The sequence below is a fragment of the Agelaius tricolor genome, unplaced genomic scaffold, assembly GCF_023055355.1.
Source record: "Agelaius tricolor isolate 1412-34295 unplaced genomic scaffold, bAgeTri1.0.p SCAF_4, whole genome shotgun sequence".
NCBI lineage: Eukaryota > Metazoa > Chordata > Aves > Passeriformes > Icteridae > Agelaius > Agelaius tricolor.
The window spans coordinates 32844628-32857219 of NW_027269264.1; the positions used below are offsets into that span (position 1 = coordinate 32844628).

Here is a 12592-nt window from a genome sequence, read left to right on the forward strand (position 1 = left end):
TTAGGAGCCAGTGGGCAAATACATTCAACTGTATCACACTACATGAACCTAAGAGTGTATTAATGGGACAAATTTGGTAAGAGGTTGTGTAATAATTTGGCTGTCTCCATACCTTTAGATACTCTAGGCCTTTCAAGATGTCACAATTTTCACAGAAATACCCCCCAGGAGCATTTGAGAGGCTCTCTTTCTCTTCTCAATAATTTCTCTTTCTCTTCTCTCAATTTCTGATGGTTTGAAAATGTAATTTAAAACTTAAGTGAACACGGCTCAGTTTTGAACTAAGTTGAAGAGGAAGTTTGTGAAAAATTCAAACATATATTTTTTCTAAATCATATTTTTCTGACTGAATTTCAAAGGAGAAACTTTGAGATTCACTTATACTGAGTCACATGGGAATGAACTAGGTCACTCTCCAACATATCTTCATCCTCCTCATATTGAGGTAGTCTATAATCCTAATAGTAGTTGTTACCTACCATCAAAGCATCAGGAAAAACAAAAGAAAATGGGGGAAAAACCAAAGGCTTAGTTCTGGGGTTCTATTTTAGCCTCCAGCATGTACTTCTAGTGTTTGCATAAGCCTTCTTCCACTTTTTAAGGCATATATCTCTGAGAATTAGAAACAGAATATCTTTGTTATTATTTATCTTATAGCAAATAATCCTGTTGCTTTCTTTATGCTCAAAAAGTTTGAAATTCTCTCTGTGAACTCTGATGATGCCAATTCAATCAGGGCTTCATTTGAATAAACAAATTCAAGAGGTTAATTAGCATTTAAAAGTGACCCTTTCCTTTAGAAAAAGTAACACTAAGTCTCTTATTCCAATCTTCTGCTTATTTCTTAATATAATGGTATTTCTATTTTTTTAACTTCAATCTTACAATACATCTGGTTGGTTTTTTTCCTCTCTTTTTACATGATGCGGTTCTTCGAAAAATCTCTAAGAAAAAGATCTTTCTCTTTCAGCTTTCTGAAGCCAAATTGACAAATACCATAATCACTCCAGAGCATTTTTATGTCGTCCATGTAGTCTGTAATAATAAAATTATCTCTCTGCCTTAAAGGACCAGGCAGCTCTTCTGCTCTTGTCTTCTAACTAGTCCTCCATCATTGATTTAGCCTTCCCTTAACAAGAACCACTCTTCAGGGGTGCTCAGAGAAGAATTACCTTGTCAGACCAAACCCATGCATTTGCCATATAAAATACCTAGAATGCCAAGAACTCCATATCCATTTCAATACAAAGCACAGCAGCTTCTCCAGTACATATTTATTTGCTTAAATTAATACAATACATCATACATACTTTTACTATTGAGATAGAAAGCCAGAAACTAAAGATTCACATATAGTTTGTTCACTTCACAAGCTGTGGCTTTAAACAGGAACTCAATGTTCTACATGAAATAAATATGCAACACATTATTTGCAAAATCTGTTAGGAGTACAAAATGTTAGCTCTGTTACATCTTGTTCAGCTAAGCAGACATGACATTTTCAAAACTGTTAATAATTATTAAAACTTCTAGGAATAATAAATATGGTACTTATATTACTTCTTAACTGTACACTCAAAACAGCAGAGTCCAGCAGCACCATATGAAGAGAGAAATCAAAGAATAGGTAGTAGACAAACACAGAGTTGTAAAGAGGTGGGTGCAGTAGCATTACTTGGTCTTTCCACTAACTTGTTTTACAGGAAACAGCACAAAATAAACTTTAATTATTATATTAATCACAATGTATTTTACCCTTTGAGCTTCTGAACACAAAGCACCTGTCTTTGCTGTCATAAATTGAAGGCCATCTAGCAGCCATGAAAACTCAGTTTCACAAGGAGATGGCTGAGTCCTTGTGGCCAGACTGAAAACACTTTGCCCCAAGGTCACGTACAACTTTGCTTTTCCTTTAAATATGTTGTCTATCTTCACCCTTAAACTTTCCTAGCTCAGATTTTGGGTTTTCCTCCACCTACTCTGTGCTCCAAAGCATCTTGCAGAACTCTCCCTGCTACCCTTAACATCAGAAAAGCCCCTAACTTAACAAACTACATGCCTTCACTTGCCCAGAGTCTTTATGGTAGGGAAAATTTATCTTTTCCTCAGCTGACTTCTGGAAGCATCTCAGCTGTGCAAGTTTGTAGCCACTGCTATTTGCTGTGATTAATGCTCTCTGAAAGGATGAAACAAGGCTGCATAAACAATGCAGGGAAATGGTATAGATGTGCTTTTATATGGAGGTGGTGGAGACTGGGCTTTAGTTTCATATGTCCCCATAAACTGAAAACCCAAATAACACTCAACAGTAGTAAGATAAAGACTTTGTTGGGGTTTTTTTCCACAAAATAGCTAGAAGACGAGAGATAAACTCACAATAGGAATGAGAAAAAGAAGAAAATATATCCCCCAATGTCCAGGACACAGGCAATGTCTCTACTGGACTTCTGAGCCTCTACACAAGGCAAAATAAGGAAGCTAATCCCTTGAAAATTATAAATGGGAAATAGCTTCATTATGAGAGCAAATTTCTATAAAGCATTTTCAAAGCTATTAAAAAGCAAAGGCTGTTACTGTCTGTTCCCAAAGCGGTGCCAATGTAAATAGTGTGAAAATAACTTATGTTTGAAAAGCAAGGTGCTTCACAATGAAGGCTGTTATTTCACTTTTAATTTGTCCCTTGAGGCCTCTTTGTAACAAGTGTCACAGACCCATCTACATTATGTTCTACAGCAGGGAGGACTGTCATCTTCTAACCACTTTGCTTGGGTCACTTGGAACTGTCTTCTTACTTCAGTAATAATTTTGTTTGTAATTTCTCTCATTGATAATTTACAGTTTTAAATTAGGTTTTTACTATTCTGACATGAATTAGACTTGTTTGAGAATTAGCTTAGTATGACTTTGTGTCTGGGCAGAATCTCAAAGTCCCTCTGTGAAGAAATATTCTGCTTTCTAGTAAAATGCTATGAAAAAGAGTTCACATTATGAATTACTTGCAAATAGTATTGCCATTCTGGGACTTTTTCCCAGCTGTATGTGGTTGTCCAGTACTTCTGCTCCAGTGAAAACTGCACCTGTAGAAGTGGGTAAATTGACTGCAGTGAGTGTGGTTAAAGGAGTTTGGACAACCCAGAACTGTCTGCAGTAATTTCCTTTCCTAAGGACACATCTGGCACATTCTCTTATAAGGTCAGTAAGGAAACTCTGGACTGCATGCTTCCAGTAAACATATTTTTTGCAGTTGCAGAATCACATAATCACAGAAGCATTTAGGTAAGAAAAGACCTCTTAATATCATGAAGTCCAATGTTTGATCAATCACCACCTGGTCAACTAGACTTAGTGCTACATCTGATCATTTCTTGAACACCTGCAGGGATGTCTGACTTGTAGCCCTTCTCTGGACATGCTCCAGCACCTCAATGTCTTTCTTGGAGTGAAACGTCCAAAATTGGACACAGGATTTGAGGTGTGGCCTCCCCAGTGCCCAGTACAGGGGGACAATCCCTGCCCTGCTCCTGCTGGCCACACCATTGCTGGCACAGGCCAGGATGCCATTGGCCTTCTTGGCCACCTGGGCACTGCTGGCTCCTGTTCAGCTGCTGTCACCAGCACCCCCAGGGCCTTTTCCTGTGGCAGCTTTGCAGCCACTCTGCCCCAGCCTGTGGCACTGCCTGGGCTTGCTGTGACCCAAGGGCAGGACCCAGCACTGGGCCTTGTTGAACCTCACACCACTGGCCTTGGCCCATGGTCCAGCCTGTCCAGATCCCTCTGCAGAGCCTTCCTGCCCTCCAGCAGATCAGCACTCCCACCCAGCTTGGTGTATCTGTTAAGTGACTGAGGGGACTCTCCATCCCATCATCCAGATGGCTAATAAAGATATTAAACAGGGCTGGGCTCAGTGCTGATTACCCCTGGGCAACACCACTGGTGACTGTCTGCCAACTGCAGTTAACTTCATTAATCACCACTCTCTGGGCCTGGCCATACAGCCATGTTTCAACCCAAGCAAAGATTTCATCCACCCAAGCCATGAGCTGTCAGCTTTCCCAGGAGATTGCCATGGATAATGTATCAAAGTCTTTGCTGAAGCCCAGATAGAATACATCCTATGATATTAGTTGCTAGGAGCTGAACTCTGCTGAAAATGTCTCTTTTGCTCCATTTGTCTGGACTGCAATTGGTATGTAATATTCTGTTTCTTTCTTGATAAGGATTGTCTAGCTGTCCCATAGCACTCTCCAATTAACAGACAAGAGTTTGCAATGGAAGGGCTGTGTACTTTCCTGCTTTACACACCACAAGACTGAAGGACTTGCTAAACTCCACCCACCTGCATGATCACCTTTCTAGAAATTGCAAAGAGATTCCCGATTCCTTGCTTGTTCTTCTTATCATGTAAACTAATATATCTGGAAATGTGGAGCTAACTGATACTGATACTGAACCATGCACAGCTGGAAACTACACTACTAAGAGGGAGACAATTCTAAGAGTTAGGGACTCCCAGCTCTTGGCTGTATACATGCTGACATGGGAACTTTTGTCTGGTAGAGAGACAAGCTAGTGCCAATAAGTTAACTGAAGGAGTTGTTCCCATTTTTGAGGGACCATCTACTAGACCATGCTGAATTTCTACCCAATCATTTCCCCTGACGTCTAATAAATAATACAGTTTCATTCATTATTCTAAAAATTTCCTAACTTTTTTGCTTGACCACAATGTCTTCCTTGAAAGAAAGATGGCTCCTTTTTCAATAGGCATCGTCTTACAGCTAAAGCAAGGAAGAGGAATGCTTATGATAGAACAGTTAATCCCTGAAGAAACATGACCATGGACCTCTAAAATACACCTCAAAGACTTTTTAAATTCTAAAGTGACATACCTTCCAGTTCAATTTGGCATAACATTTTTATTTTTAAAAATATGTACATCAGACATAGATGTAATTTAGGAAAGTCACCTGGATGTTACCCCTTCTTTTATCAATAGCTTTTTCTGCATGAATTTCTGCATATGTTATGCCATGTTTGAGCCTTGAAAAAGGAAAACACTGCCTGTAGCCTTGGACTACACAAACCCAGTTATATGAGAAATATGGACTTTGCCCTGTGAATGCTGCTTCATAGGCATGAGGATCATTAATTTGAGAGGTGTGTGTTTTCTTATAGGGGCAGAGAGCTGCAGCTACATGACTCGTCTTAGCAAGCCATAAAAGTAGATGACTGTATTTGAGTATAACTTGCTATATAGAGAGCATGATTGCAATGCATTTTAAATCAAGAACTTGGCAGGTAAGTGAAGAAGGCAGTAATATTTGGAAGACATGTACCATATATATGGATTTTAACCTTTTGAGCTGGGATGTCCAAAGGACACAGGACAAATTTTATGATTAATTGAATTTTTATTTCCACGTAAGCAATAGGATGATGCAGGGCTGCTTCTCATTTTCTTGAAGAAGTAGGAACTAATATGCTGTTCAAAGTATTAATGTAATTAATGAAAAGTTTAATGGAATATGCTTTTCCCATGTTGGTATAAGCTTATAACTGTAGGGGAATCAGAGGATGAAAAGCTGAGTTTGACTCCATAAAACCAGCATGAGTGAAATTTGTCTGAAAGGCCTGCCGCTTACTGCTCAAGAAGTGTTTAATAAGAGAAGTTTTCTGACTTTAATAAGAGAGAAAGTTTTCCTCTGTGAGGTACTGCTTGTTCTGTAAGGGTGGTTTTAACCCTCTGAAACAAAAAATGACCAGATCTGTGTATTCCAAAATTATCCTTACTAGCAATTAAAAACTGAAGAGATAAATGGTAAAGCTGCATAATTTTTTCAATTGAATGACTCATACTGTGTTATGTGTAACTATGGCAAGATTGTGAATGCTGCATGCTGATGCCACCCAGTACATGTGTTGGTCCAAGCAGGCAGTGGAACAAAATGTCAACACAATCTATGCTATTTCACTTCAAGAAAATCTGAACACTCCCATACTGGCTGAAACACAGCAAAGCATGAATATTCCTTGTGCCAGAGAACTAGTTTTTGTAAGAAATTCCTTTTAAAGCCTTAGAGAACTGTCCTTTACTGCCTCCCCAGACATTAGTTCTTCTTATTATTTTGTTTCACATTTCTCATTGTAAGTAGTTGCACTAAGAGTCACTTCAGTAAATCAAAATATTTGGACTGTGTTAGTTCTGAATGTCGACAGCATTTTCATGCATGCCATGTTTAATAGTACTCTGGCTTATAATGTGAAATACTTTGTATTTTCAGATATTTTTGAGGCATATGGTTAGAAGTTTTCATATATATTTAGTCAGATAATAAATCAGATGCTAAAGTATGTTGCTTTCTGCTAAGTAGAAAATTGCATGTAAGTATCTATCCCCATATAATAGGAAGTAAACTTCTGTACCCAACCCATTGTCTGTTATACATTAAACAGATAAATATTAAAGTGTTATTTTTCAATATCTATTGCATTTCTTGGTGACCTCAAGCTGCTTTATTCTTTTAATGTATGTGGTTTACCCTAAATTATTTTTAATAATTTGGCTTATTTGTTTCTAAATACTACTACAGACTTCCAGGCTTTAGTAGCTTACAATTCATGTTAAAATATACCTGGTTACCATTTTCCAGCTGTTTTAAAAATGTCCATTTTAAATGCCTAGAAGCATTGTTTGTTTTTCCATTTTTCTTTCTAGCAATTCTTTCAAACTCTTGTTCTTGTGCTTGAAATACAAGTAATCAGAGAGAGAGTGACCAAGTCTGGCCTTTTCAAAGGATCTAAAGCTGAGATGTTCTTTGTTGTTTGCAAGCTCTCCCTCTCCACGTCTCTCCTCTTGGTCTGAATTTCCTATTCTCCTCCCCAGTCCTCCCTCACTTAACACCTCTTCCTTCTCATTGCAGTAGGACTCTCTGAAGTCCTTCATCATGCACTCAGGTTTGCCAGAGAGATCTTGGGCCATGTACAGCTTGTTGTCATCATTATGGTACGTGGCAGGGCTGTATCGCTCTGCCTCATAGCAGTTGTCTTCCTCTTCTTCCTGGCATGAGCTTCCCTTGGCACTCTCACCATCAGAATGAAATGAGATTCCCTTCCCTTGGCTTTTCTGGGAGAGATCAAATGGCTCTTCCTGTTCCAAGCTTCTCAAGACATTTGTCTGGGACAGAGCAATCCTTCCTCTTCCAAAACCTTGTAGTGGTTTGAGGGGAGGAGAAAAGGAAAAAATTATATATAGGAAATTTTACTACTTGATACATGGCTAAAAAACAAAATCTGAGGTGTCTTTTATTTCATTTTTTACCTTTGTCTTCCATCCAGCTATCTCCAAGTACTTCACTATTTACATCTCATGGCATCTCCTTCGAGATGCTGCAAAAAGGAATGCTATTGTATATGCTTCACAGCCAGGTTAGGACACACAAAACATTCTTTTATACAGCCAGACTCTGGATGATGCAGCTGGGAAGAAAAGTGAAATGGTCTGGCCTTTTGTAAACTGAATTTTGCCTCACCCTACTCAGTTCCTCCTTCCTATTCTTTTTCTAAAGTAAAACTTGAATCTAAAGCACCACAGTCCATAATCCAAGTCCCAGGTTTTGTATCTTATGTTTCAGAGGAGTGGAAGAGACTAAAAACATGGTAATGTATTTGTTCTATGGACACTGTGGTTCAAAGTTAATACTTTACAAATGAAAAGACAACAGTCTCAGCAGCCTATGACTGTCCTTAATTTTTCCCCTTTCAACCACTGAGAAACAATCAGCTGAAAAGCTCTATGCGCTAGACAGTGCTTCAGCTTGAGGGAATCATTATAAACAAATGATGATTTTGAGCAGTGTATATAAATATGCATCTAATCCTGGATCTGGTTTGTCTTAGTATTTGTCAGTGTCTTCCCTCTTGATCGAAATACAGATTATCCAAGAGGCATCTGTGGACTCAAAAATGCTCCAAACCTAATCAGGATATATTTTAAAAAATCAGATACTAGAGGCATAGGCCAGCTTCATTAAAGACTAGTGACAAAGTGAGGACTTCACCCAATACCCATGCAAGTCACTATTTTACCTGCTTTTGTTTCCTTTGTTTTTTACTTTCCCCTCAGTAATTGAATCTAGTTTCTGAAGGATCTATGCAGTATCACTAAACAGCAGATTTTATTTTGCAACAAGGTGTATTTGTTAAAAGGATTCATAAACAGGCATCAGACCTCACAAATTTTCTCATATTTGATAAGCCTCAAGGGCTGCAGAATCTCTGTACAATGAAAAGATCTTAGGCAATCTCCAATTATGAGCAATTCTCTAACTAGCATGATGCTGTAGGAGATTTACAGAAAAAAAATACTTATTTCATTAGCCATTAGGATCTTCAAAAATTTTACAACAAATGTCATTAGAGTAAGTGTTTTGCACATGTGCTAAGCTGCCCTAAAGTTTGAATATATGAGAAATGCCAAGAAACCACGCCCACTAAAGAATTATTCATCTACAAAATCTTAAAAAAGGGATCTTGGATACCCAAGCCCTCAAAAAATTCTCCCTAATTCCCCGACTTCTTTAGATAGCATTGATCTGTTTACATGCATGAGGATGACTTCAGGAAGTATATGTGGTAAGTGGCAGACAGGAAATGTTTCTCAGGATGCCCTCAGTAGTCAAAAATCCTTATACTGTGAGACTTATACTTTGAGGAATATCCCCTCCTCTTCATGTGCTTCCTCTTCATGTGTAAATGGGATCTTGAGCCTATGGTATTCATGTGACACCAGCTATGCCAATACAGTATAGAATGACCAAGGCTCCTGGATGTAGACCGATTGAAGATTCCATCCCTGCTCCAGACTGGAATCCAATAAGCTGTCAGAAAGGACCATAAGTGTTTCAGATTTTCTTTTTCTGTCAGTTTAGGATTGATTTATGATTTATGTGGGACATGTAATGCTGCCATGTAATGCTATAGTAATATAGATAATAACAACTTCACAGGCTTATGGGATTCTACCTCTTGCAATAACATTGGATCTATGGCACAAGTTTGTGGATCTGTCGTACAAAGCCCATTTGTGTTTACTGATATGCATATTCAGATCTCACAGAGAATAATCTCACTGAAAATTATTACCTTGAGAGTGAAATCCTCTTTCCATGACCCCATGTTTGACTTTCATGTGCCTGGTTAGGTTCCCCTTCAAGGTGAATTTGCTGGGACAGTAGAGGCACTTAAACGGCTTACTATCTGAGTGCAAGTGCATGTGTCCCATTAAATTGTGCATTCTGTTAAACTCCTTTCCACACAGCTGTAAAAATGGTAAAAATGAAAATTATTAGTAGTTTGAAGCAGTATTTTCAAGGACAACATTTTTAAAGGAAAGAGGACCTACACTTCTCAACTTAAACTCTGGCAGTTTTTGGCTGCAATATATTTTTCAAAGTTCCATCAAAATCCTACAGGCAAAAACATGTGGTATCTAAGGCACTTTGAACTGCTGACATTTTTTAATATTGGTGACCAGCACACATAGTCCAAGATTCCCCAAAAGCAGTCAATGTTGTTGTAAGGAGGGGAAAGACTTAAGGGACTAATCTGGAAGGCTCGTAACTTCAATGAGATTCAAAGTAAAAGTTTCTGCCCTGGTGGACCATTCCATTTGTAGTTTATACATCTTGCCTTTAACCAACTACAATGTCAGGCAGGAATGGAATTATAAAATAAAACCAATTAAGTGTTTCTGTGAAACAGTCAGAGTAACAGAATATTACTTATTTTTAAATGGAAATTAAATGGCTGCACATTTTGCTTAAAACTAGAAAAAGCAATTCCTTGTTTTTCTGTGTTTCTTGCTCACTCTTTTTTTCCCCTGATTCTTTCATCATTTGTTTATCAACTCCTGTGTTTTGGTGTCTCTGGTGAGTAAGCTGCAATTTAAACAGTCATGAGGCTGCAAGAATGACTTAGCTTTCCCTGAAGCATGTTCCTGCCAGCTCAAGCCATTGATCGTAAAATTTTTCCTTTGATGAAACAATACCAGTGGGTTTAATTCATTGTTGTTTATTCAGATGGGTCCTTTTGTAGTCTGGACTCTTATGTATTCTTAAGACATGAGAGTTTGACATCACTATTACAGGCATCCAGTCTTACTTGTCTTCTGGTCTTTCCTTACCAGGATTTATAATTTTATTCACATTCAAGTGGCTATTTCCATCCTCTGCAAACTTCTGTGCTTGCTTTCTACTTTTTTTTTTTTCCTGACTTGTTTTATCATTTGATTTTATTTTTTTAAATTATTCTTATTACTATATGAACCAGAGTCACCATTACTGAGTAACTGAAACCTTCATCTAGCAGGGTAACCATCTGGCAGACAATTAATAAATAGAAATTACTAAGACTCCACTAGATTTTTTTATATAATCTGGATTCAAATTTTACTTATTTGGTATTACAGAAGAACTGATACAGAATTTGTAGATGTAAATTCAGAAAGTCATCACTAAGAATATCTGGATGAAATGTAAATAGCAAAAGGATCCTTGGAAAAACAGTAATATATGCTTTGTCTTTTAAGACTTCTCTTGAGGGAAAATCAAATCAGTTCATAAATACAAAAATTAGCAGGTCTACTGTTTTAAAATAAAAACTAGAGCTGAGTCAGAGCTGTAAAAAGGCAGATTCTGAAAACATTCACTTGCTTTTCAAAAAATTGTTTGCTTCAGCTGCATATGTACCATTTGTGTTTTTCTGTCTGTGATTTTACTAAAATGAAAACTCTAGCAAATAAATTTATCACAAAGTGTTAGAGAAGACCATTGGTGGAAAAAAAGAATAGCCAATGAAAATGAGTAATTCATTTTTAAAAGTAAGATAGCTGCTTCCAAGGGTCATCCAACCACTGAGGAAAGAATACCGTCTTCTGCATGTTCAAAGAAAGTTAATATGTAGGATTATTTGCACTCAGAGAAATTATGGAACCACAAAATACCTCAGAAAGTCCTGGGAGGAATCAGACTCTCATCTATGAGACTACTAATGAGCACAGAAAATTTGCAAGGAGTAACAGCAGCTGATTGTATCTTGACAGCTGCTGGAACAACCTATAACTTGTCAATATTACTCTTGCTACAAGAATGTCAACAATAATATCTCTCTAACACCTCTTTGCTGAAGGCTTCTGGTTATCTGCTTGTATTGTGGCTGACATACGTTATCACCAGAACCTGCTTTCCTATATCTAGGTCTTCTCTTTCTGAACTGGTAACCAAGGAAAATCATGTTGAGTGGATGAGTGGCTTCAGTACTGCATGCAAACACTTATCTTTATAAGATCTTGAGTATTAAAATTTATTTAGAAGGACCATTTGGTTGCTTTCTGTCAAGGCAATACTTGTTTCTCTTTCTTCTTACTGAAAAGACAGGGACTTGGTAAAGGTCATTTCTTTATGGCATAAAAGTTCTGTGTCTGAATAAAGTTGATGGGTTTTCCATTTCCCAGAGTCAGGCACATCTTCAAGATATGTAATGTGTTCTTGTCCTGAAATCTCCTCTGAGGACATGAGGAAATGGTACTAGAATGCAGAGGTGTGGCAGGAAAATCAAAGAAATGCAGATAGGAAAATTGTTTTTTGGAATGATGGGTCTCTGTGGCATAATCTCTGTTTTACTGGTCATTTCAAAAAGGCACGAGACATCTTTCAGATGAATATCTATGATCCAGATGTAAAAGGAAATAGGTTTCTCACTTATATGCTAGAAGACTGCAATTCAAATCTAGCTGGAGTACATAGTTAATGCTCAATGAAGAGCTTGAATCTGCAGATCAAATTAGAAGACTGTACAAGATTTTCTTTCTCTCTGACATGACAGCCTAGTGAGCAGAGTGTGAAAGATGATCCTGAGACAGTTGCATGGGAGGAGCTCCAACAGAACCCAGTGCACTAGAGCACTCAGGGAGATGAAAAGTTTATGCAAGAGAACTTGGGATATCAGGAACATGGTTTACTTGTGGACTTTCTGTTAGGCTGTCTAACAAAATAATCTTCGACAGAATGTTTAGAACTAAATAAAATTAAAGTCTTGAAGAGAACAACTCAGCTGCAAGTCTGCTGAACAGACTTAGTTGCACTGGCTGGTGAAATGGACTTCAGTATAGTTTGCTAGAATAGTCTACATTAGTTTCAGTCTAGATTTTTTTCCTCTTAAGCCCCCACATGAAGTATCATCCTTCTAGATTTGCCACCAGTTTTGTTCCTCTCAAAGTACTTCTCTCTCTCTCTGATTAAAAAAACTCATTTTAGATAGGGAAAAAAGTGGTGTTCAAAACATCTGTTACAGGTATTTGTCTGAGCTGAAGAAAGATCTATTGCATCCTTTATTGGAGATCTGAAAAATTGATTACTTCAGCACTAAAAGCAACAGTAAATTTCATGGAACCTTTCTCTACAAATCCAAATTAGTACTGTTGCACCAGTTGTTGGAATACCTTCATAACTCTTCAGTGGTTTTTTTTTTTTTCCTCCTAAACAGAAATAAACAAGGCAACATGGGCTCAGGCCTTTAAATACTACAGACAAGTTCA

At 37.7% G+C, this 12592-nt stretch overlaps 1 protein-coding gene across 3 annotated transcripts in view; it reads right to left on the reverse strand.

Moving 5' to 3' along the window:
- Positions 1-1257: 1257 nt before the first annotated feature.
- Positions 1258-12592, reverse strand: part of ZNF366 (zinc finger protein 366) — a 37429-nt gene continuing 26094 nt past the window's right edge. For all 3 annotated transcript variants that reach the window (XM_071425170.1, XM_071425168.1, XM_071425169.1), the window contains exons 6-7: positions 9142-9316; positions 1258-7206 (exon numbers count right to left, since the gene is read on the reverse strand). In XM_071425170.1, the coding sequence (XP_071281271.1) occupies positions 6671-7206; positions 9142-9316 (711 nt within the window). In that variant the 3' untranslated portion in view covers positions 1258-6670. The remainder of the gene's footprint in view (positions 7207-9141; positions 9317-12592) is intronic.